The sequence below is a fragment of the Apteryx mantelli genome, chromosome 7 (assembly GCF_036417845.1).
Source record: "Apteryx mantelli isolate bAptMan1 chromosome 7, bAptMan1.hap1, whole genome shotgun sequence".
NCBI classification, from domain to species: Eukaryota; Metazoa; Chordata; class Aves; order Apterygiformes; family Apterygidae; genus Apteryx; species Apteryx mantelli.
The window spans coordinates 6,261,936-6,286,575 of NC_089984.1; the positions used below are offsets into that span (position 1 = coordinate 6,261,936).

Here is a 24,640-nt window from a genome sequence, read left to right on the forward strand (position 1 = left end):
CTCGTGCTTCACGGATGCGGCGCTGAGCCTCCGGCTTCAACCCCCCCCCGAGACCAGGACATTCACAACAGGTATTTTGGAACAAGCCTGTCAGCGCCTTGCACTTCAGAACAGCATTTTTTGGCGTCTTCTCTCCAGATGCGCATTTTCCATAGGAAGGGTCTTGCGCGCAGGGGTAAAACACGACGCCCTCCCGAAGGAGACCTGCCAAAACCAAAGCCCGGTCCCTGCCCCTGGCAACGGCATTAATGCTCTGCTGGAGCTGGAAACCTCCCGGAAGGGCTGTTAAAGGCTTCGGCCGCCTTAGACCCGAGCCGGCTGGCACCTAATGGAAAAAAAAAATTGCACAAGAGCCCAATGATTTATTCCTGCAAGGCGCCGTTGCCAAGAAGCCGTGGGTGGAGGAAGCTACCCGGGAGGAGGAGGAGTGGGAAGGGGGCAGCACGATGGGGACCGCCGGCTACAACACTGGGTTTGGGGCTGAGTTTCCAAACCTTCAGACTCACATGCAAGCAGGTGGGACCCCCCCACACCCCAGCTGCGCTGAGCCCCCCAAAACGGCTGCTGGCTTGGCTGAGACCCCTTCACCCGCTGAATAAACTCGCCGGGTCTGTGCACGCTGCTACAGGTGGCTTTTTCCCTAGCGGTTTGCCGAATTCATCATTAACGGGCGCTTTGAGCTCTCCGAAACCAGCAAAACGTTCTCCAGGCTCGGGAAGACGCCCGCGTGCAGCCCGGCTTTGCAGAGCGCTTGCAACCGAATAAATGCAGCCGAGAAAAGGCACGTAGCACAAAACCCGTTTAATTAGGTGCCGGGCAGGCGCCCCGTCAGCGGCTGAGGCCGGGCTCGGCCCGGGGGGCAGGCTGGGGCCCCTCGGGGGAGACGAGGAGCTCGACGGGGCCGAGGGGCCGGGCGAGGGCGCGCAGGTCGGCACGCAGCGGGTTGGCGCGCAGGTTGAGGCGCCGCAGGGAGCGCATGGCGGCCAGCAGCTCCACGGGCACGTCTGCAAGGCAAAGAGCACCGCGCCGTCACCCGCCGCCGCCGCCGCCCCGCTCCCGCAGAGGGGCGCCGACCGCCGCCGCTCCCGCGCCTTACTCCCCGCGTTGCGATGCCGACGAGGCCGACGCAGGCCGGAAGGACCACACGCGCTTAGCGGGCTGCAAAATTTTTCCCCGCGGGGGTGGAGAGCTGATTTTGTGAATTTAGGCCTGCCGATAGCTGTGTTTCTTCCTAAGTTACAGCACGGAGGCTTCTCCGAAGTCATCCCTGGATCCCACGGGGCTCTGCAAACCGCAGCCTGGAAACCGCCGGGCATGAGACCGGCTGCGGGAAACCTGCAGTTCCTGCTGCTTCCGCGCTGGGGTAAATTCTAAGGGATTTCAGTTTCTGGTGCTAGCAGGTGAGCATCTCCTAGGTGCACTCAACTCCGCAATTTCCCCCCTTTCCCCCGTGCATATTTTTATTCAGCACAAAAGCTCATTTCACTAAGAAGCCACCACGCTCCAAGCCGCAATTATAATAGATGAAACCAGCCCAAACAGCAGATTAAAGGCAGCTGCAATCCGCCGCCTTTGCGCATCCAAACGCTGTTTACCAACACGTTGCAAGATCGGGCAACAGGCGTCACGGGCAAGCGAGCCTGCCGCACAGAGGAATTTTTCCCGTTAATTAAAAACGGCCCTTTACGCTCCTGTCAGACCAAGCAGCCTCGAGGGAAGGATTTGATTGCCCCGGCAGCGGGGCAAAGCGGGAACGTTGCAGCCGGATCCGCCCCGGTGGGTCGCATTTAGAGCTGGAAACGCGCTATTTCTTGACAGCATGCATCTCATCAGGCTGAGCTTCACGTTGACTATTATAGCTGGTCTTTATGATGGATTTGCTCATCGCGGCTTCACTGTATCGTTTTGCATTTTCTTCCCCCCTTGACGCACAGAAATCAATATTTTATGATAGACCTTATCCTACAATAAGCTTCTGAGGTTACCCGAAGCAACAAACTCCAGCAAATTGCTTAAATTTAGGCAGCTAAGCAAAATAAACCCCTCTTTTCCCGCTACACCAAGACTTTACCGACTTGCCCCTCTCGCCAAGGCTTTCCTTCAGCTTCTAAAAAGACGATAAATAACCTCAGGGAGGAAAAAACACAGTAAAGGAGGTCTATATGCTCCTTTAACCTGAAAGGGACTGGATGGGAGAGGATAACCCCGGCGAAGTTTATTTACTCTGAGTGACCTGCGGCTGCCGTGGGCTCGCTAGGGGAGGGGGCTTGCGGGTGCAAACCTTGACTACCGTGAAGAACCGAAATGGCACGGGGCAAGCGGGAGAAGTGCGCATCCCTACAGCTTGATCCTCACGTTAACCGGCTCCGACTCGCCCGCGGTACGAAGCGACCTCCAGGCTCAAGAGACGCAGCTCGCACGGAGCCCGGCAGGGAGAAACCCCCTCGTTCAGCGAGGCAGCCCTAGGAGCCCCGCTCCCGCACCCTCCGGCGGCACAAGCTGCCTCCGGCCAACCTCTCCCAAAAGTGCCGGCGTCGCGGCAGCAACTCTCCACTGCGGGGTGCCCAAGGCTGAGCTGCCATCCTGGCCGGCGCTCGCCTCCGTAAGCGTGCTCTCGCCGCCGTGGGGCGGCCTGCATGGGAGAAGCACATTAAATCAGCAGCTTGCTGCCGATTAAGGGGGGAAAGGGAGGCAAAAATGGGGATTCAAGGGATAAAAACACTAGTTTGGAACTGCAGAGGAGTTAACAGCACTAACATTAATACATGCACGATTATATTTCAGGGTTAAGAGCTTGCTGAGATGAAGAGGGCAGCTCGGGGCTTTCAGTGAGTCATTTCAGAGTCTGCAGACTCCAAGCAGGCATTAATTAATCCAGCTTTACTCATATAGCCTTTTAGCTGGACAGCATTACCTCTGATCTCAAGTGCTGTTCAATGCATCTCACCAGGAGGTTCAGGACTCTTTCAGCAGGTGCTTTTAGTCCACTTTATGGCCCCAAGAACAGCAACCGCAGCAGAGCTAGGAAGCGCATGCTGCTGCAGCTCCTGCACACCTTGGCCTTAGCATTGCCAAAAACCTCATGCAGAGGTGCCCAGGACACATACAAGACTTCTTTTAGCACTAGGAGCATGAGGGACTTGGTTCCCTCACCCACACCACCCTCTGCAGGGCATTTCTTTGCCTCCCACTGGTCTTTTATCAGGAGCGGGCCACCGGCTCGTTAGCAGAGCAAGCTGGGCCCCAAGCTACAAAAGGCGGCGAAAGCTGGCCTGCCTCTTCCCAGGCTGCAGGCAATTCTCCCTGTGCTGAGCCAGCTGGAGGCACTGGGGCAGAGCTGCCCCAAATGCTCTGCTGCAGCCAGCCAGGCTCCTGCTGCTCCACAACACCCCCGGATGGGTTTGCAGAGGCCTTAGCAGCCTCACCAAGGAGGCACCAGATGCTCTTTGGCCCCAAGAGCCTCCTGTCAAAGCAGGGTCTGCAGCCAGGCAGCACCAGGTGAGTTGTGCAGGGACACAGGGTGCAAAGGGAGAATAGTTGTGTCCCTGCAGCCTGGCCCAAGGTCTCCCAGGGTGGAATGAGTGTCCTGCTGTTGTGTTCTCATGTGCAAAAAGCTCAAATCCTTCTAGGCTTTTAGATGCAAAGCCAAAGTCTGTGCTACTTGAATTCAAGCTGATGAACTTTTCTTACCTCTCCTTCCCCTGGTGTGCCCGGGTAATGTGGGGATGGCAAGGTGCATGCATGCACTGCCCATACGCCTATGCAGATGTAAGCTCACCTGCAGGCAGCTTGCTCAAAGGCTCCTGCTGTAGCTAGGCTGCAAGTGAGCTGCGGGGAGCTGTGTCCTTGCATGGGCTCGGGGCAGAGAGGTGACCGTTGCCCACCGCAGCAGGAGCCTTCAGCCACCAAAGCATGGGCTTGCTGCCAGCGCGGCCGTGTTGGTAACGGCAGTAAGTGCTGCTGGACCTTAAAAGCTCCAGTGTGAGCCTTCGCTGGAGGGGGGCCTGACGCCCCCAGCCCCGAGCTGAGCACCCTGGCATGTAGTGCCTGAGCCCTTGTGTCCATCCCGGCCTGCACCTGCAGGCCGAAGAGCAAGCTGCAGCGATGTCCAGCTCCCGCGGATTTGCTTATCCCTGCATCCTCTCGCCCTCCTGCAGCTCCCACCAGGCACGAAGCAGCTGGTGTGCGGCCTCTGGCTTTTTGGTGTAAGGACCAAATGATCTTTGACAGAGGTTGAGCAAATCGAGCCCAGAAGGTATTTGGGAAGGGCTGGCAGAGGGCGGTGCAGCAGCATAAACTTCTGTTTCCTTGGGAAAAGGGGTTAAGGCTAACCCAGGCTTTCTAATCCCTGAACCCACCTTCCAGAAGATCTTACCTCTTTCTGCAACCACACAGTGGGATCAGGCTCATTACTGAGCCATCCTGTCCCTGAAATGTTTTAACTTGCATTTGCTCGCTTGTCGTTCAAAAAAAAAAAGTATCTTTTATGGAAAGGGCAACTCTGCAGTAGCCAGAGAAGCAACGGAGCGCAGCCTCATCCTGCAGGAAATGCGGCCAGGTTGCAAAGCCAACTAATGCAATGGGGCGTTTGCATCGCTGTGCCGCTGCTTCTCCAGCGCCCTTGTAGCACCGATCACCCTTTGCTCACCGCATGCTCTTTATGCAGCAGCTTGCTTGTGCAAAGCGAGTAGGAAATTCGGTGTTTGGAGACCTCAACTCCCACATTGCGCCTGACTGAAGTTGGCCAGTTAGGTCCAAAAGTTACTGAGGGAGCTACCAGCTAGATGGCTTTCTTTGGAAAATGGGAGGAAAAAAAGGGGTAAGGAAACAAATGTTTTTTTTTCTTGTTGGCTTTCACATGGAGGAATGAAGCAATATTTGTGTGTTGAATTCCTACAGGCGGTTCCAGGGAGCAGCTGATGCTGCTAATAAAACCTGGATGCCAGCAGACAGCTTTGCAGAAAGCCGCTTTCCCACCCGTGGCTGAAGAGATCCTAGATAAAAAGCGAGATGTGTTGATTCACTCTAATATTAACCTCCTTGGGGATTCGCACATTCTGTAGGATTCACCAGAGTCAGTTCTCTGAAAACTCGCTCCCAAAACAATTTCCTTTATCTGCAGCTAACAGCCACCCATTTCACCCGGCTTTTAGCCGCTCCAACTGTTTCACTCTATTTCTTTGCAGGCAGAAGATTTTCTCTGGTTCCAGGGTCAGCAAGAGAGTAGCTTTTTGCTGCTCCTTTAGGAGGGTTTACGACTCCTATTTGCTCGGTGAAATGCTCGGGCAGGTTTATGCACTATGAAAGGCATAAAAGCCTTCCCGTGCGAGGCCAGCAGAGCCCTTGCGGTGCTGCCGGCTTTGCTGTGGCTCTAAAGGGAGGAGAGACGTGAGCGGCTGAGACTTTCGTGCGGGAAATTGCTGCCTGGCCAGTTCGGCTTTTCTTTGCAAACTGCCCTTTCTGAGCTCTTTGCCTCAAGCACCGTCTGCAAGGAGACGGCAGGGAGACATTTGCTTTGTTTCCAAAAAGAAAAAAGGGAAAACCTGCAAATACCGTACCCGGTGCAGGCTCTCCGATCCCTGTGCCGTGGGAGGCGCTAACCTCTTCGCCAGCTTCGGCATCATCCCGAACGCGCTGCACTCTCGGGGCTGAGCAAAAGCAGAGCCGCTGCGTCCTGCAGGCAGTTTTGTCTGGCATTTATTTATTTTTTAAACCTGGTGATTTTGAATAGGGCTGAGTCACACAGCTGGAGCCGCCTTTGGAAAGCCGAGTCCCAGTCTGGTGAATGGGGCTGGCTGAATGGGGCTTGATATATATATATTTTTTAATGGGCTTTTTTCCCCCCTTGATCAAAATCGGGAAACTGGTGCAAATCAGTGGAGGGTTTAACTGCGCGTTATGCTGCCGGGGCTGCTCCCCTCGCCCTGCGCCAGGATGGGCACTGCTGGCACCGGCCAGCGCTTGCAAGCCGAGCAAGGAAGGGAAAATAGAGATGCCCGGGCGCTCACCAGGGGTCTCGGCCGAATTCGAGTGCCCTCAAAGCCCCTGGCTGCCCGAGCGAAACCGGACCCGCTCGCTGCCCTGGGGAAAACGCCGGGGAAGGGCACGGCGTGCTCGCGAGAAGGCTCTCGCTGCCTTCCTGCCGGCTTTGGCTTTGGCAGCCGGAGCGGGTTCATGGGGCAGCGCCTCACCTGCGATCTCGTTCTCCTCCAGCTCGATGGTCTCGAGGGCGCCGACGGCGGCCAGCGGCTCCGGGAAGTGCTGAAACCTGTTGCGGGAGAGGTTGATGGCCCGCAGGTGCGGCAGGGATCCCACCTCCTCGGGCAGCCGGTGCAGGTAGTTCCCTTCCAGGTTCAGCTCTGCCGAGAGAAGGGAAAAGCGGCTCGTGCCCCTAAGAGCGGCTGGGAAAACCTGGTGAACACCTGACCTAAACCACTCCGGGGCTGAGCCGGGGGCCTCCCGCAGGTGCCTGCTCTTTCTGAGCCTGCCGCCCTCCCGCAGGAAGGCTGCCGGGGATGCAACGTATGGAGAAGGCCGTTACATCCCGCCTCCCTGCTCGGGGAAGTCCTTGAGGGCAACTCCCTGCAAGTTTTTCGCCGCAGGCTTGAAGCCCTTTCCCTCCCTGGCCCTGCTGCGTGCCCTTCAGCAGAGACCGCTGACGGGGGGGGTTCGTCCCCCCGGCAGGCACCGAAGCACCGGGGATCCAGGTCCCTGCGGTCCTGCTCGCGGGAAACCCGATCTGCTGCAAGGGCTGCGCGGGAATGCCTCCCTCCTCCTGGAGCGCTGGGCTTTCCGCACTATAAATAACCTGGATATTACCGGTGGGTAGGAAGCATCCCGGCACCGACCCCTTCCCGCTGCAGAGCTGAGACGGCTGGATATTCCAGCAGAAAAGCTTTCGAGCAGCACCGTCCACGCTGCATGTGCCTCTGCTGTAAGCAGCCCTATGCGCCACGCTGTTCCCACCGGCTATCGCCCGCATTAGGAAATAAATAGTGCTCCTCTGAAAACAGGCGTGCAGACAGCAACAGTGCTCCCCGGGGGGGGGGGGGGGGTGGCTTTTAAGAGAAATCCCATCAGCCTGAAAGGTCATAACCAAACTAACAGAGCCGGCACCATGCCCCGAGCGTGCAGGAGATGTCCTCGCAGCTGCGCCAGGGCCCGTAAGGAGAGGAACCACGAAACCTCTTGCCTGGCTTTGCAGCGGGGCCTCGTACGCACGCGCCGCGGGGAGCGGCTAGTGCAGAGCAGCGGATCCTTGCAAGCAGCTGACGGCACAAATACGGGAGAGCAATGGAACCCCCCCCCGGACTATTAAGAGAAACAGCAGCTTTCGAATGCGCAGTTCCTCGCTGCTGAGTGACGGAGGTTTGTACTCGAGGAGAATACCGGCAGGGAAGATGCGCTAGCTCTAGATTTGCATTACGCAGGCTGCTGCTCGCTGCAAAACCCAAAGCAAGTCGAAGCGCAGCTTGCCGACCAGCAGATCTCCACCGCGGTCCTGGCCACAGCATTGCTGTGGTGCTTCCACGTGCAGAACATGTCTTTTTGTGTCTTAATCTCTTGCCACCGGATGCAGTGACCTTCGTCTCTCCTAACGAGTTATTCCGCTCGCAGCACAGCGCGCAGAGGGAAAAGGCGCCCCTCGCCGGGGTGGCTCTTACCTCGCAGCTGGCTGAAGGTGGTGACGAACCTGCTGGCGAGCGCCTTGAGCTCGTTGTTGGCCAGCGTGATGCGGTGGATCCCGTCGGCGACGCTCCGCACCGCTTTGTAAATGCCCACGGGGAAGGTCATCAGCTTGCACTCGGCCAGATCTGCCCGGGAGAGAGATGTGCGCAGCTGGTGAGGAGCGTTCACGGAAGAGCTCCGTGTCCTCCCCCCGTGGGAGTTATTCCCAGGTGACAAGCATATGCGCTTGGCAATTAATAGCCTGATTAATAGCCTGACTAATAGCCTGTGTCCTCGGCGCTGCCGCTGCTAATTCCCATGGAGCGGGGTTAAACATGTGGGCAACCCTGTCTTGCTGGCTTCTGCTGCCCACCCGCCCCTCGTGTGCAGCGGGAAGCCAGTACGTGAATGCCGGAGGCCGGAGATCCTGGCTCCGAACGCCCCGCTTCTCCAGGCGCTGCATCCACTGCTCCCCGAAGGGCTCCAGTGCAGCGGGAGCCACCCGGCGCCTCCCCAACCCCGCTGGCTCGCATGCCGGCCTTCTCCATCAGGAGCGACAGAGCTCTGGATTTTAATCGCATGTTATTTGACGCCTCCGGGCCGGGAATCCATCGTGAATAAAAACGAGCGGCTTTCAGCTCCTGTGCTCTGTGAGCTGCCCTGGGCCCGTGGTCCATCGATCGTGTGCATTCACTGCAAATGGGGAAATTATGGAAAAATAGCAAGCAACGGGCACCAGATAAGAAAACAGACCAAAGAAAGCCAAACTGGAAGAGCCCAGAAAAATCCTAGCCAGAATCCCGCCTCGATTTTACTGAAGCTCGGTGCCTGAGTGCTCACGGCCCCCGGACTGCACCTTGCTTGGCTCCACGAGCGCGTTGAGGGTGCACGCAGGGATGAAACCATGTTGCTGGTGGTGCTCGCGCACCACGTGCTTTGCCTGCTCTCCGGGAGCAGGTGCCCCCATGCACGGGGCGGACCGGCCGCGGGGACCCTAACGCACCCAAACCCCAACCGAGGGGTTGGACAGAGCCGACTTTCCCCTTGCAGGGGGTGTTTTTGCGGGCCGGTCTGCTCAGCACGCCTCTCCGGTGGCACGCAGGACGGCAGGGTTGGGAGCTTTATTTAGAGCGCTCGGCTGCGCTGCAAAGGGATCTGCGCCGGATACCCGATCCGCCTCCGGGCCCCGGGCGGCAGCTTTTGCACGCTGGGGTGCTGAGCTCACCCAGGGAGTCGCTTTTATTCTCCACCGTGTCGTTGACCCTCCGGGCCACTCTGGCGACGGCTTCTCCCATCCTTTTCTGCATGCGGACGCCTGGCCCCACTGGGAAGCGCTTCCGCGGGAGGATCTGTGGCGGGAGAGAGCAAGCGACCTGGTGACGCTCCCCGGCGTCTCGGGCGAGGGGCACTAAAAATAAACGGCGGGACGAGCGCCCCCAGGGCAGTCCCCCCCGCAGGGACGGCTCGCAGTCCTGGCCCCCGCCGCCTCTCCGCTGCCCTTGACGCAGCGCGGCGGGAGGCAGAGCGAGCCGGGCCGCCTTCGTGAGCACCGGGCCCACCTAGCTTCCTCCCTCCGGACCCAGCAGGGACCGGGCAAACGCGTATCCTGGTTTCCCCGTACCCATAATGATGATCACATGGATTTAGATCGGCTCGGACCAGCCACGCTGTCTTGCTCAAAATCCCGTGCCTGTAACAAGGCACGTGGCGCGGTACACACCTCGCATCGCCCTCGGGCACGGCACGGGGCAGCGGCGTCGCGTGGGGCTGTTGCACGGCGGCACTGAAGGCGCATTGCACGGGGCAGGGACACCCCGCGGCACGTTGCACTGGGGGACAGGGGCGCTGCACCGGGACACCCCGCGGGGAGCAGGCGCATTGCACCGGGGGGCAGAGCACGTTGCACCGGGACACCCCGCGGAGGGCAGGCGCATTGCACCGGGACACCCCACCGGGGGCAGGCGCATTGCACCGGGGGGCAGGGGCGCTGCACCGGGACACTCCGCGGGGGGCAGGCACATTGCACCGGGACACCCCGTGGCACATTGCACCGAGGGGGCAGGCGCATTGCACCGGGACACCCCGTGGAGGGCAGGCGCATTGCACCGGGATACCCCGCGGAGGTCAGGCACATTGCACCGGGGGGCAGGGGCGCTGCACCGGGACACCCCGAGGAGGGCAGGCACATTGCACCGGGACACCCCGTGGAGGGCAGGCACATTGCACCGGGGCCGGGGAGGGGCGCGGGGCCCGGCCGGGGCGACCTTACCGGGCGGAGCAGGGCGCAGCGCGGCCGCCTCCCCCCGCCGCCGCCTCGGGGCCGGGCCGGGCGGGCGCGGAAGGACGGCGGCAGCTGCCGCCTGCGGGGCGGACCCGGCCGGGAACTGCGGCCGCCGCGCAGCCAATCAGCGCGGGATCCGCCGCGGCGTGGCCCGGAGGCGGCGGGGGGGGGCCGGGAGCGGGTCCCGCCTGCTGTGGGGCTCCGCTCCGAGGGGTGGGGGCGCCAGCCGCCTGCCCGATCCCCGGAGGGATCCGCCCCCGGATATCCTGCCTGATCCCCGGAGGGATCCACCCCTCGGCTGTCCTGCCTGATCCCCAGATTTCCCCCCCCCGGCCATCCTGCCAAATCCCCAGAAAGGATCCACCCCCTGGATGTGCTGCTGGATCCCTGGAGGGATCCACCCCCCCCGGCCTTCCTGCCCAATCCCCATCAGGATCCACCCCGCTCCCGGCCTTCCTGCCCAACCCCTGGTCGGGATTCAACTCCCCTGGCCTTCCTGCCTGATTCCCAGCAGGATCCACCACCCGCCTTCCTGCCAGATCCCTACTGGGGGGGATCCAACTCCCCCCGGCCTTCCTGCCAGATCCAAGGCCCCCGACCCTCCCAAAAGAACCCAGTAGGGATCCAACCCCCCCCCCCCGACTTTATTCGCACCCCTTCCTCCCCGATCGGGATCCAGTGCCCCGATCCCAGCGAGAAGCCAAAAGTGGGAGTGGCGCTTCCCACGCCGGGAGTCGAACCCGGGCCGCCTGGGTGAAAACCAGGAATCCTCACCGCTAGACCACGTGGGAGCGGCGGCTTGTGCCCCGCGCCGCCGCCAAGGGCCGCGCCGCCGCCATCGCCACCGCGGGGCCCGGGGGGGGGGCGGCACCGGGGCGGGGGGGGGGGTTGTCCGAGCTGCCCCGGTGCCGGTGCCGCCGCCGCGCCCCGAGGCCCCGAGGGGGGCGGCGGCAGCGGGAGGGGAGGGGAGGGGAGGGGAAGGGAGGGGGGTCCCCGGGGGCCGCCCCCGGCGGGCGGTCCGGGGGAGGCGCGGCGGCGCGTCCCGCCTCCCGGCCTGCCTCGGCGGGGACAAAGGCGCGGGGCCATGGCGTCCGCCGGCGGCCACCAGCCGAGCCAGAGCCGCGCCATCCCGCCGCGCACCCGCACCGTGGCCATCAGCGACGCGGCGCAGCTACCTCACGACTACTGCACCACGCCCGGCGGCACCCTCTTCTCCACCACGCCCGGAGGTGAGCCCCGGCCCCCCGGCCAGGCCTCCCCTCCCCTCCCCCCCCCTGTGAATTGGGGAGGGACACCCGAAATGGCGGCTCCGCGGCGGCGGCGGGGCGGGGGGGGGGGGGGGCGGCTCACGCCTCCTTCCCCCGGGATGTGCCAGGCCTCCAGCCCGAGCGGGCCGCAAACTTCCCCGGCGCGCGGGAGGAAAAAAATAATAATAATAAAAAATAAATAAAATAAAAGAATAAAAAAGGAGGGGGGGGAAATCCCTGGGAAACCCAGGGTTGGAGGGGGTGGACGGTGCCTCGGGGGCGGCCGCCGCGCCGAGCGGCCTCCTCTGGGCGGTTGGGCTCCCGAGGCGGCCGAGGACGCCGTCGCCGGAGAGCAGCCGCTTCCCCGCGCGCTCTCCTGGGATCGCGCTCTCCTGGGATCGCCCGCGTCGCCCGGCGGCCCTGGCCGCGGCAGGTGCACGGGCCGAGTCTGGTGGCGTTGGACGTCGTCGCTGGAGGTCACCGCCGCTGGAGACCACCGCCGGCGCCGCTTGCCGCTTCCGGCCATGGCTCGTGGGGAGCTATGCCAAGCGTTGGGAAGTGCGGCTCCGCCGGCGATTCGCACCTCGCAGGAGGTGCCTCGGCCTCCCGAGGGCCAGCGGTGCCATGGCGGGCCCCGCGCCAGTGCCACCTCCCTCGAGGAGGGGTGCCCGTGCCCCCCAACCTCCCTTGTCCCATCTGCCACACAATGGCAATTACTATTTCTTGCCTCTCCCTCCCCTGAGGCTGCTAGTTGGGGCTGGGGCAGACGCTTCCCGGCCGGCCATGCCGTGGGTTTCTGCTCCCGGCCGGCCATGCCTTGGGTTTCTGCTCCCAGCTAGCCGTGCCTTGGGTTTCTGCTCCCAGCCAGCCATGCCTTGGGTTTCTGCTCCTTGCAGGAGTTGTCCCACAGCGATTACTGAGCCCGGAGACAGGGATTTTCCTCCCCTGTTCAAGGAGGTGAGCTTGCAGAGTCCCCCTGGGTCCAAACCCTAAAACTGTTTAGGGACTGTAACCTCGTTCTACCTGGCGCTTTGCTGATGCAACGTGGCGTTAACTCTCCTGCGATGAGCAGGAATACGTGCACACGCAACCAGAGGGGATTTCCTGGGAGTACTGAAAAGAGAGGCTGGGATCCTCTCTAATGTCTATTGACTTGACGTTTCCCTAATCGTCAGGCCTGGTGTTTTATTTGCAAGTGGGACATGAATGGTGCTTTACAGGAGACAAAGTATCTGGCTGCTGAGCAGCCGCCCATGGGCGAGATGTTTGACCTGAACAATAAAACAGGATAAAACTGCGTGGCTGTGGCCAGCACAGTCTGTTTCTGAAGCCCGCCTGAGATGTGAAATATGTGGAGCCTACTGCCTAGAAAAACACCGTGTAGCACACAAACATACCGCTCAGATCTGCTTTAAACTAGCAGCGTGAGGCTTGCGTTTGTGCACAAACCTTTTTTAGAAGGAAAGAGCTTGTGTGCATGCATATGTGTATATGTATGTACATGTACATGTACATATATGTATGCATATAATAATTAACCAGGACATTACTTTTGCTAGTGCTTTATATTTCTAAACATAAGACTTTGCCCCAAGAGCTTGTATCGCTTGCGTATGTCATTAAAACCACAAGATTTCCCAAGGAGGGCACATCTGCTAATAGTGTGCGGGTGGTGCTGATTTGTTGGGAAAACTCTGACTTGCTGCACTGGGTTTCAAGTGGTACTTGTCATTTTTAAATTCCTTTGCGCGTTTCACCTTTGGGTCTCTGTTGCAATGTGGTTAATGGTCGGAGGAGAGGCTGAAAAACAGCCTTGTGTTTATGCTTGTAACTGGTCTCTGCGAGTCCTCTAAGTCACCTACTTAGTGTGCTGTCAAAAATCAGGCTTGCTGGGCAATCGCGTGGAATAGCTTCTGCTTTGCAACGGGGCGTGAGAGTGCAGGTTTCTCCGCGTCCTGGTTCTCTGGGAGCTACTGATGGAGGTCGAAAGTGTGACACACAGACAATGTTTTTTTTCTGACCACAGCTGCACACCCCGCTAAGAATAGCTTCCTGCAATTCTTATCTTGGAATGAAAACCATTGCATTTTACTCCTTAGTCCTGATAAAGTTGTTTTCGCTGGAGAGCGAGTTCCACCTCCCTCTGTCAGCATCTCCAGGACATAAAATGTAAACATCTGGGGCTCTTAACAGCTCGAGTGTGGCCCTGCTGTTGGCCATAGAAGCTCCCCTGAGCCAGAAGCCTGCCTGGATGGTTCCCGGTAGTGAATATTTTGTGTTTGTGGTAGAAAGCAGAGGGAAACCTCCTTGGTTGTCCGTATATGTGATGGTCGCTCCCCTGCTGAGGCCTCTGTGTCCCATCCGGGGCAGTAGCGAAGGAGTGCGTCAAATGGTGGATGCTGCTTCCTCTTTCTAGTCTGGACAGGAATACCCTGGGTTGTGACTAGCCAGGTGGAGCTGCACCCGCTCTGGTCCTGGTCCTGGTCCTGGTCCTGGTTGTATCTCCGGCCGTCGGTGCTCCAAGCTGCGTTGTCGGGTGCATCTCCCGAATCTCCGAGCCGAGGATCCAACTGGGATCCTCTGCCCCTCCATAGCCTGTCTGCTGCCAGCGCAGGTTTTGCTGCTTAAGCTTCATATTCGCGAGTCCCTTCACGGGCTTTCCACTGCTGCCTGGAGTTTGCTCGGACTCTCCCCGTTGCTCGGACGCTTGCAGGACCGTGGCCGGGAGAAGCGCCCGAAACAAGGCCCGGGGGCACCCTGTCGCTGGTCCTCAGCTGCGGCCCGGCGTGTTTTCCCAGCGTTACCTTATCAGCTGCCACCGCGGTGCCCAGATATGAGCGGGCGCAATAGCCCTAGCACGCACTGTGTGCCGATACATTGACCCGTTCGCTCCCTCTTCTCCCTCCCAAAGTATCCTTGGGCTTGAGCAGAGGTCCTTCGTGAGGAAACTTGTCCTCTCCTATGGGCAAGTGCAAGGTTTTGGCGTGCAGGGCTGCCGGTTGACTCCTTTCGCAAACACGAAAGCTTGGGGTAGATCCAAGAGGCTGTGAAGTACCTTTAAACGAACATTTCCTCGGGGACATGGGGAGGTTCGCAGTACGGTGAGCTCCGTAGCGCTTGTGACACAGGGGAAGGCTGAGCGCCCCAGGAGAGGGCGGGCAGGATGTGTCCTGACGTGCCGGTCCTCCTCTTGCCCACGCCTAGGTACCCGGATCATCTACGACCGAAAGTTCCTGCTAGACCGCCGCAACTCCCCCATGGCCCAGACGCCGCCGTGCCATCTCCCGAATATTCCCGGTGTCACCAGCCCCGGCTCCGCAGTCGAGGAGCCCAAAGTGGAGGTTAACAATCTGAACAATCATGACGGGAAGCCTTCGATGGGTAAGAGAGCGGCGCTCCTGTTGACCCCGGGGACGGCTTTACTGAGTCCGGCCGCCGTTGGGGATAGCCGCGGGCTGAGACGGACGTGCCGCTTCCCTCCCTTGCGGGGACTTTTCTTCTCGGTTTGTCATTCGGTAACTGCTTGAAGTTGCAGGAGACTCGTCTGTTTTTTAAGTCATTTCGTGGGAATGCAGCGGTGTAAAGCTGGCTCCCCGAGTCTGGTAAATAAAACAGCACCTCGTGCTGCTCTGGCCTGCAGGGATTTTGCTGGCTTTTAGCCTTTCTGACCGTTAGGTCCGGTGGGGTGCCTTGGACTTCTGGGGGCCTTTCCTTAGCGTTTCCCCCCTTCCGTACGTCTCTCCTGTCCTCTAACACCTTGCTCCCTTTTGCCAGGGGACGATGCGCAGTTCGAGATGGATATCTGACCAGCCCGTGGAGAGGCAGCAACTCCTGACACCTGTGCACACCTGATTCGGCTAGCAGGATCCGTACCCGGAAGGTGGAAGAAGCAGCAGTGGCAACAGCCTCCGTCAGCGTCCCCTCCTCACCCTTCCAGGTGCCAAAGGCTCAGAAGACCAGCTCCTCGGCCCCTTCCCCTTCCTCTTCCTCTCTCTTTTAAACCCTTGCCAGGATATACCGAGCTGAGGAACACGTCTCTGGCTTCTCGCACTTTAAAGGTGACCTGCGAAAGCACGCGCAGGCGAGAATACACCTTCCCAATATCTTGCCCCCCAGCCCCAATCCAAACCTCAGTCACCAGGAGCGGCAGGGCGCAGGCGATCTCCGGCTGGCGGATACGGCGTTACCCCTCGTCCTCCACCCGCCCGCCGCCTGATCGCGGCTCGCCGATGGCCCAGCCAGCGCGTGCTTGCAACACGGCGTCTCTAACGCTTTTGGTCACTCGTGTTTTTAAAACTTGCTCAGAGGAGTGGAGGCAGGGCTGGTTTCTGCTCCGTCTGAGCCCCTTTGCCTCCGCAGCCAGAGCGCTCTTCGGTATGCGGGGGTCTGGTGTTTCTCTCTGTGCTCTTTTTCTGAAGAAGAATTGCATTAATGTGTGTCAGTCCTGCATTTTACCCGGTTCTTCCCTTCCCGACTTCTTTTTGAATAGCCTTTCTTAGCGCGTTCAGAGCCTCCGTTTACTGTTCTGCTGCTTCTTCCTCTGCCCTCCTTCCCCTTTCCCCTCCCGAAGGAACATTGCCCCAAAACTCCCGTTGGCAAAAGCTTTGCATTTTTGTTTCACGCGCGTTCTGCTTGGCAAAGCCCTCGGCTCCGAGCCGAAGGGGAGCAGACGCAGGAGGGCTCGGTATTCTCCTCACTGGCTCTCCTTGGCGGCTTCCCCCTTTTGGCCCGTTTTTCTCCCGATTTCTCTGGCCAGCCATGTTGCAAACACTGAAGGTACTTCAGAAACAGCTTGTTCCTGATGCCTCTGAGCTCTCTTACACCAGTAGCCATCCTGTCCTCGCCCCGTCCCCTTTCCAAAACTTGTTTTAAGGAATATGCATGGAATGTCGCCGGGCACGTGCCCCCGGGCAGCTGCGGCCCTGCTCCTTCGGGCCTCCCTCGCCTCTGGTCCCCTGCGGCTGCTGGCCCCCTTCCCTTTCCCGGGGTGCCTCGCGGCCGGGCTGCCTCGTGAAACCGAGCCGCCGCTTGCTCCGGGCTCTTCTGGTTCCCGCTCAGGTGCTGCCCTGCTGCCAAAGGGGTTACCGGCACCCCCTGGGTTTTGGCTGGGCGCTGTGTGTGTTAAGTGCGGTGCGTTGGGTCGAGTAAAACCTTTCCGGCCTGGCCCTTAGGTGCTCCCAGGGAGCCGAGTTAGCCGCCGGTGGCGTCGGGCAACGTACCTGGCCCTTAAACCAGGGGACCGAGTTCCCGACACACCAGTCGGGAATCACGGCAGCTTAGCCATATGTTGTAAAAAGCCCTTGTTTTTATTCTTGGTACTGAAAAGGGGCACTTTACTGGTCACTTCTTTTTTGGGCTGGGGTGAATGTCTCCTGAAAAGTGCTCTCCCTATTGCTTTCTTTTTTTTTTTTTAAATTCCCCCCCTTCAAAATGTGAATAATACAGGAGCAAAATCCCTTTGTGATGTTTGCTGTCTCAGGAATCGGCTTGGTCTGCAGCGCGCGTGGGAGATGCAGGGTCTCCTAAAAGCCTGATGATCAGTGAAGTAACTAAAACCACGTTTCCCTGCTCTGTGCTCGCTCTCCGGCGTTACTTGCCTGTGTTTCGTGCAAAGGCCACTACAGGCGGCTGGCTTGTCGAGAGCTCCCGGTTCCGAAGTCCCGGTGCCATGAGCCCGGCGCCAGAGCGCAGGCGGAGGCTTCTCCGTTCTGCCTCATGTGTCATCACCAGCAGTTTCCGGATCCCAGCGGCCGCTGGGCCGATGAGGCAGAACGGGCGGCAGCTTCGCTCTGCGGCTCTGCCGCGAGGAGAGCCTGGAGCCCGTCCCTGAGCGGAGCCGACCCGAGCTGGGAGGTGCACGGCGGCCGCCAGGCCCTAGGCGCCAGCGGGCTTTTGGTTACTTTTCTCATCGTGGGGCTCTGCCTTGCTTGTCAGAGGGGTAACTTTTCAAAGCGTTGCACGGGGGGTCAGAAGTTTGGCTCTTGTCACAGGAATGGTGCAATCGAGACACTGGCGTACTTGTGCAAATACGTTCGGCAGGGTGCAGTGCGGCAAGGGCTTCCATTAATCCACCGCGGGCCGTCGTCAGGACGGCTTCTCCTGGAGCGGCAACTTTTTAAGTACTGAAGGCAAGAAACAAAAACCCAGGGAGAATATGGTCTTGTGGGTCAGGTTGGGGTGAGCGTGTCCATCCAGGCTCTGCCGTAGATGTTGTGTGACCTTAGGCAAGTCTCTTCATCTCTCCGTTTTGGTCCCCACCTGGAAAAGCGGGGTGGTAGCACCTCCCTACCTCACAGGGGTGTTGTGAGGACAGGTTAATCATGAGACGCTGTGATACTGTGTGGTCGCGAACACCCTAGCTGCGCCTGAACATAGCCGTCCTTGAAAGCGCGGATGGACAGTGGTCTTGTCGCAGAAGCGCCGGCGTGGGCAGGGACAGGTCTGTGCTCTCCCGTATTCGCTTCCCGCCCTGCGGCTTCCCCGGACAGGCAGCGGCACTGCGGGAAAAACGGCGACGCTGTCAGATCACTGCCCCGGCGGCTTTGCCAGCCTTGGCAGCGCGGCAGGGATACGATCTTGTCTGTGCTGCTCAGTCTAGTGCCTGGCGTCTTTAAGTCCCCGGGAGATGCTCTTTTTCTCTCTACGTGTGAATTTTGAGTTTAGAGTTTGACTAAGACGTGTGCGTTTGTGCCTGCTGCCGCTGGCCGCAGCCGCTGTGATCGGGATGCCGCAACACCCGCGGAGCGGGTGGGAGCTGGCACCGGCTTGCGCTCCGGTGTCACCCTGGGCAGCCGCAGTTGGAGTGCCGGGCTTTGCCGTTTGATCCTGGCAGCGTCTTTTTTGCCTTCAGAAACATTTTACTTCCTGTTACTACCAAGCTGGAAGACCGAAGCCAGTCTTTCCCCTTGAGGGTGACTCGTCTGCCGCTTCCTCCGGGCTTAGCCTAAGCTGTGAAAACGGGGTGATTGTTTCCATCCGGTTCGGCACTACCAGCACGGCTACAACGGCAAGGGGAAACCGCTGTCCTGGCACTGTGCATTCAGGAGGAAGGGCAGGCCATAAAAATGTTGACAAACTTTCTTAAAAAAGAAAAGAAAAGAAAAAAAGCCTAAACTCCAGTGTTTTTAAACCCTTGTGTCCCAAATCTTGCAGGCTAGGTCTTTCCCTGCATGACGGCAGCCTCGAGGTGTGCTTCGAGCAGTAACCTTAACGCGGTTTACATGGTGATGGGACGATTCTCCTTCCCGTCTAGAGACCCCGAAGTGGTACAGAGCCCTCGCAGCCGCTTGGAAACCACCTCCGGGCAGAGGAGCAGAGGGCTGGGCAGACTTCGGCTGCTGTCTTGGCTCTGGGAGCTGGTGCAGCCTGGAGCCCCATGGCCAACTCTTGCTTGTGCGCTGGGACCAACTCTAGAGCTGGCGAGCACAAAGACCACGTGAGGCCATCTTCTTCTTTCCTTGTGTGCTCGTACCAACCTGCTGCGTTGTGATGAAACCCCCAGGGCTCTGGGGAGCTGGAGAGGGCTGTCAGGGAGGGAGTCTGGTTTGCAGCTGTGTCCGTAAGTCAGCGCTGGCCTCCCGTTCCTGCTCTTGTCCGACTCCGGGTGAGAGTGAGCTGTTTGCACATAGGTGTCTAGTGCCATTTCAGGTGCTGTAGGCTGCCCTCCCTCTCTCTGGCTGCCACTCCAGGCACGTGGGGTCGTCCGTTGGTCATGCATCATTTCTCCTGGTCCTTTGTCATTTCGGCCAGTCGTGTGTAGCTTCCTTGGCTGCTCTGTGGTTCTCCCAATGTGCTAGATGCCTACAGGCGGCCAGACCTGCCTGGCGGTGTCAGTGGTCTGACGTGCCAGATCGACCGCACACCTGATCTGGTTTCCAAACTTGCAGAAGGTTCTTACTAGCCTATTTTGAACGATGAGCTCACCAAAGACAGCCTAGTGGTGGCTTGCTCTGACTTGCAAGCTAACTGGCTGCTAGCTAGTTCCCAGGGTACTGGAGGAGTTTGCACAGCGTAGTCTCATCTTCTCTGAAAAGAAACAGGCAGTAGATACTCAGGAGAGGAGTAGTCAGGTGCCAGGTGTCACACAACCTTGTTCTGTGCTGGCTTCTTGCCCCTCTCTGGCTGTCAGCCTCTTTCTTCTGACAGATTAAAATAAGCGTGTCCAACCTCTTCAAGCTCTTCCATTGCATCCTTCCCCCCTCCAATATACCTGTAGCCACAAAAGATGACTTGCGAGGGGATTCGAGGAGGTGTTGGTGGTGGTCTTGTGTGCTCTTCCCATTTGCCCTTTCTGCAAAAATGCTTCTCGGCATTTACACCAAGCTGAGAGCCAGCTTGGCCCTTCAGACATTTCAGGTTCATAAGGGAGTTTTTCCATTCAGAGATTTGATTTTTGCTCTTCTGGGTGAGGGCTATGGCCTGGAGAAGGCTTTAATACTGTGATTTCTTTGAAAGAACTAAATGCAGCAGCGACATGGAGAGCTAAGATGCAGGGGCTTTTTCACAGGAGGAAGCTCAGCATAAATACACAGTGTCACTCCTGTGCTTCGCCTCCCCCATATCTCTTCCCAGGGAGAGCTTCAAAAGGGATCTTGACCTCCGAATGGAAAAGCTCTCTTGCATCCCTCTCTGAGGATACGAGCTGGCCACTTGGCCAGGCTAAGGGCTACCAGACAGCTGCAATAAGCTGTTGGACTTGTCACAACTGTCTAAGGTCTTCCAAAGCCCTCTGAAGGAACTGCTTTCTTTTTCAAGCTTTGGCTGCACATACAGCGTGCCTTTGGCAGCTCAAACATGTCTTGAACCGCTCTGTTCTCTGATCTAATTAGTCTGTGGATGCAGCATTTCTCCCCTGGGCTTTCAAATCTGTCTTGCTAAATCTGCCTCAGAGGGCAGGATGAAATCATTTTCTAATTACGCCCTTTGCTCTGCTTCCTCTCTTCCCACCCTGTTAGGGATCAGTTCTTACATCTCTTCTTTCCTCATTAAGATCTTGTGTTTTTTTCCTGAGCATCTTGTGCGAGTTACACCAGCGCTGGGCAGCTCTTTGGGATCTCGCAGCACTTGGTGACCAGCACCGTGTGCTGGGGAAGATGCCGCTTAGAAACTGGGTGTCTTGGGAAGGCCAGGGGAGCTGGTGCAGCATGTACCTGCGACCTCCTCCTGCTTGTCTTCTCGGCCGGTTTAGTCATTCGCCCGGCTCCGTGGCCTGTCTAGGAAACTGCTGAATGACACAGAGCCGGTCGGCTTCGCCAGCCGGTCACCGAGATGGGCCAAAACCTGGCCATCTAAGCGATGCATCTAAGCTGCATCTTCGGGGAGATGCCGTATCACCTGAAATACCCAAATTTCATCTTCCGCCTAGATTTCAGCTAGCAGCTCCCACTCGAGCGCCTGCTCCCCCTTCCTCCCTCGGAAGGGTGGCCAGGGTCCCGGGGTGGCCGCTGCCGCTGTCTCCCGCCTCGCCGGGAGACGGCTCTTCTCCTCCGCGACGCCCCGTGCCTGCGCCCTGGCCGCGGGAGACGCTTCCCGCTGGCGAGGTGATGGCGCTGGCCTCGCCTGCCCACTCTGCGCTCGTCACCTCCGAGTTGTGCTTTGTGTTCTCCGAGACAGTGTTAAAATCCTCCAGTCCAGTTGCGTGGTGGATTCATTCGGCATCAAAGATGCAGGGTTTGTGCACTTTTTTATTTTTGGTAATTTATTTCTCTAGGTGTGTTTGGTTCAGATTGGTGCAGTGTCTAGTTTTAAGCTACCATCTTCGATCTAATTTTCCACGTAGAGGCAAGAGTTAAAGGAGTCCAACTCTTTCAGGAGGTTTCCGTCACTTGTTTTGGTGGGGAGCAACCAAAACCGAGGAAACCTGAAGTCTCGCAGTAGCATGCCTCTCAAACATCCTTTCCTTTGGACTGAATCTCATGCCGCCTGGATTTGGCGTGAGCTTGCTTGCCAGATCCTGAAATCGAGATGATTAGAGAGAAATGCTTTGTATCCAGATTCCACCCGACTTGAAGCTTCTGGTCCCTTTACCACCGTTCCTCTGATTTAAAATCCCACGTGTAGTAGCTGGCAGGTTGCGATGTGTACTTTTAGCCATTAACTGGGAGATGGCCATCTTAGGCGCACGAGTGAATGAGTGCAAGTAGAAATATGTATATGTGTGTGGGGTGGATGTTTATAACACACACAAATATATATATTATATATAAATAAATATATTTTCCTTAAAACGAAGATCCTAGGAAGTCTATTACATCCTTGGATTGAGGGAGCAGCAGGGCAGGGGGAGAAAACGTACTGATCTGAGCATGAAAGGAGATTGCTCATACATGGACCATCTACTTTGGCGGAGTGACTCGTTTGGCAAAATCTGCTCTCAAAGCCAAAAATCTGAGGATAATTAACTTACGGGCAGGAGCCAGAAGAAACACACAGCTGGAGAGAGCTTTAATCATTGGATTGCACAAGGAGTAGAAACGCAACGGCCTTGCCGGCGCGGGGGGCGAGCGCGGGAGTGTCCCGGCGAGGCGGCGTCCCAGTGCCTTCCTCCGCCGCCGCCGGGAGGGAAGCGGCCGTGCCGCCGCGGAGCAGCCCTCGCCCGGCCCCACAGCCGCCCGCAGCGGGCAATACCACGGACGGGACCATTCGAGCGTCCTCGACCTTTTTAGTTCAACTCGCCGGTTTAAAAGAAGCAAAACCACTTTTTTTTTTTTTTTCCCCCTGAACGCCCCCTTCCCAACCTCCTTTTGTCTCAGTTTCCTGGCCCATCGGCTTTCTACGAGTTTTCTTTTTAAACGGGATTCTGGCTGAAAAGCAAGGAGTGCCTGACATGTCTTTGGGCAGCTTCTCTGCTGTTCAGGTTTTTTTACTGTCTTTCGAAACAGGTGTTTGGGAGGAAAAAAGCTCTCACCAGTGGTTGCTGTTACAGTGAGATCAATAAAGATCTTGATTCTATTAAACTGTGGTGCTTGAGTTTTCTTAATAGCAAGCTTTGGATGGGCAAGAATGACTCCTCAGAGCTCCTTAAGTTTTTCTGGATAGACAAGTCCAAATGCAAGGTTCAGGGCAGTTTGCAAGCCAGGATTTGCTCTGCAAATTTCCCTGAATTCCCTCCTGGATCGCCCTTTCTAGCAAAGGGAGACAGTGTGACCTGATTGCATTTGTCATCTGGTGATTAACTAACTAGATACTTGTGGAATTAATCGTTCAGTCTGATGGGGGGAAGGATGCTGTTGCGCCAGCAGAGTAACGCACCAGCTTGGCAAGCGAGACGGTGTTTGCTCGCCCATCGGCGGGCTGAAAAGGAGCTGTACCAACTCTTCCTCTCCCGCCTTGGCACTGAAATACCTGCAAGCGGATGCGCTTCGCCGTGTTCCCTGATGTCGCTAGCGGAGGCCGAGAAACGCAGCTCCGGCATGGGCATTCCTGCGGGCTGACGGGACGGGGCGCCGGCCCCGCTTGCCCGAGCGGCAAGGGAGTCACCGCGCGCTAAAAACGTCCCCCCCCTCTCGGGGGTCAGCAAAGAGCAGAGCTCGAGCCCTGCCAGTTCAAGCCCTAGCTCAGCGCGCAGTAATTTTCCGGTAGAGGCGAGCCCTAAAAAGCCCTAGTGTTTTCGTGAGATAGGTAATTTGCTTTCCAAAAATTTTTTTTTTTTGAAATTCTTTAGGTGAGTCGCTCTCCAAATTTCCAGTTTGGAAAAATATATCGTAGGCCAAGGGCTGTAAATCACAAGTGAGCCCTAGTATCGCTGCGTACGAAACTCAGCGTTGCAAAGAGCGTGCGACAGTAAAAGAAAATCAGTAAGCCAGAACTAAGGGATAAAGGCGACTTGATTTCAGTTTCTCACTTACATAAAAGTCTCCGTGGCATTAAACGCAACATCTACACAGTGACTTGTACTTTCACAGCACTCTACTTTCTTAATAAAAGCTGTCATTTCCCTAAAACGTACCGGTAGTCTCCATCCACCCTATCCTTCACTGGAGGAATGAACATTAATGCCTCCTCGTTTTTGCTGTTTCCTCAGACGCTGCTGAAGCGGGCTGGGGCGGAAGGCTGCGTTCCTAGCACATAGCAGCTATAAACCAGTTTTACGTGGAAAGGCGTAAGGATCTCCCCCACACAAAACTGCTGCAAACTCGTCTTTTATCCTGCAGAACGTTTCCGGGGTGGAAACGCATAGAGATGGTGGGTGGCTCCGGATCGTTAAGCTACAGAGGTATAGGGGGACCAGAGGAAGCCCCCTTTGGTACGTCTGAGAGCCCCCCCCCGGGAAAACCCCATCTATCCTAGTGGGAAGTCCCTCCCCGCTGCCGGAGCGGCAGCAGCTTGCGGCACAGCTGCGGAGACGGCGCTGAGCAGCCTCACCTGGCGCCGGCCCCGGCCCCGGCCCCTATTTAAGCCCCGGGGAGCCGGGCTTGCTTGCTTGCGGGGTGGCTGGTGGTGCGGTGCCCCTCACTGTGGCAGCGAGGCTGGGCCTCGGGCCGAGCCAGCCCCGCGGGAGCCCGTGCTCGGGCAGGGGGCCCCCGGGCAGCGCGGTGCTGCCGTGACCTCCCGTGGATGCCGGCGCGCACTGCAGCGGCGCTGCCGGGGCATCTGACGGCAAAGAAAGCAATAAACGTGGAAGGGGGGGGAAAGGGTTTCTTCCCTTTCTCTTGGTATCGGCTTTACACCGAGCTCGTTTTCCGCCGGCTCCCACGTGGTATTTGGTGGCGGCGCCTGGACTGTGCTGTTCAGCTGTGAAATCTGGCCGAACGGATCTGAAGTTACCGAGGGGGAATGTGGGACTGTCCGAACCCGGTGCTTCTCCGTGAAACTCGTATGGACTTAATTGGCTTCTGACGCCTCCTCCGTCCACTGAGCTCGGCCAAAATGCTGCGGGGAGCTGCAGAGTTGTAGGTGATGGGTGACACAAACCTTTTTCCCTGGAGGAAACCAGACTAAAACCAAGGTGGGCTAGCCGTAACGCGGCTTGCTGCCGCTTTTCCTTCGGCTTCTGGGATAAACGCAGAGTACTTACCCACGCTTTCAGCCCCTGCCCGGCCCAGAGGGACGGTGGGCACCTCTGGCGCTCGGCGCGCTCCCGCAGCCCGGCGGGGCGTTTCGGGCCTGCTGAAAGCCGGCTGGCTCCTCGAGCAGCCGGCCAGGTGGGGAGCCTGGCTCTCGTCTCAGGAGCCAGGCAGACGAAGCGCATTAACAAGCTTTCCAACCCTGCCTTCCAGCCTGACCATTTTCGGGCTGCCTCCGGGCTCCGTTTACATTCCTTTCCCTCCTTCCCGGTGACAGCGAATGTGTTAAAACGATTTTTTTTCCTTTTCTTTTCCTTTGGCCTGTTGGTATTCTATAAATATTTATTTGGCTCCGCTTCGGCGGCTGCGCGGGGCAGGGGACGGATGGTGCCTTCAGGAGCAATGTTGAATCCCTGGGAGGCACGTGGGGAGTTGGAGGT

General features: G+C 58.2%; 2 protein-coding genes and 1 non-coding gene across 7 annotated transcripts; 1 reads left to right on the forward strand and 2 right to left on the reverse strand.

Moving 5' to 3' along the window:
* Positions 1-786: 786 nt before the first annotated feature.
* Positions 787-11,166, reverse strand: LRRC20 (leucine rich repeat containing 20). Of its 5 annotated transcripts, none has more exons than XM_067299710.1 (5): positions 11,125-11,166; positions 8,894-9,017; positions 7,665-7,814; positions 6,192-6,359; positions 787-1,004 (listed from the first exon to the last, which is right to left on the reverse strand). In XM_067299710.1, the coding sequence occupies exons 2-5, from the start codon at positions 8,973-8,975 to the stop codon at positions 829-831; spliced, it is 576 nt and encodes a 191-aa protein (XP_067155811.1). In that variant the 5' UTR covers positions 8,976-9,017; positions 11,125-11,166; the 3' UTR covers positions 787-828. The 5 variants fall into 5 exon arrangements, with proteins under 5 accessions (XP_067155811.1, XP_067155810.1, XP_067155809.1 ...); XM_067299709.1 differs by lacking the exon at positions 11,125-11,166 and adding an exon at positions 10,724-10,804; XM_067299708.1 differs by lacking the exon at positions 11,125-11,166 and adding an exon at positions 9,938-10,059.
* TRNAE-UUC (transfer RNA glutamic acid (anticodon UUC)) lies at positions 10,669-10,740 on the reverse strand. Its single transcript has one exon. It is a non-coding gene; the product is annotated as a tRNA-Glu (tRNA).
* EIF4EBP2 (eukaryotic translation initiation factor 4E binding protein 2) lies at positions 11,019-22,151 on the forward strand. Its single transcript, XM_067299713.1, has 3 exons — positions 11,019-11,178; positions 14,401-14,577; positions 14,971-22,151. The coding sequence occupies exons 1-3, from the start codon at positions 11,034-11,036 to the stop codon at positions 15,000-15,002; spliced, it is 354 nt and encodes a 117-aa protein (XP_067155814.1). The 5' UTR covers positions 11,019-11,033; the 3' UTR covers positions 15,003-22,151.
* The last annotated feature ends 2,489 nt before the right edge of the window (positions 22,152-24,640 follow it).

Coding starts and splice junctions, on each gene's coding strand:
- LRRC20 (XM_067299707.1), bottom strand. CDS start 9,463: ATGCGCCTTCAGTGCCGCCGTGCAACAGCCCCACGCGACGCCGCTGCC. Junction 9,018..9,388: donor GTGCCCGAGGGCGATGCGAG/GTGTGTACCGCG, acceptor CTCCCGCCACAG/ATCCTCCCGCGGAAGCGCTT. Junction 6,360..7,664: donor CACCTTCAGCCAGCTGCGAG/GTAAGAGCCACC, acceptor TTCTCTCGGCAG/AGCTGAACCTGGAAGGGAAC.
- EIF4EBP2 (XM_067299713.1), top strand. CDS start 11,034: ATGGCGTCCGCCGGCGGCCACCAGCCGAGCCAGAGCCGCGCCATCCCG. Junction 11,179..14,400: donor CTTCTCCACCACGCCCGGAG/GTGAGCCCCGGC, acceptor GCCCACGCCTAG/GTACCCGGATCATCTACGAC. Junction 14,578..14,970: donor TGACGGGAAGCCTTCGATGG/GTAAGAGAGCGG, acceptor CCCTTTTGCCAG/GGGACGATGCGCAGTTCGAG.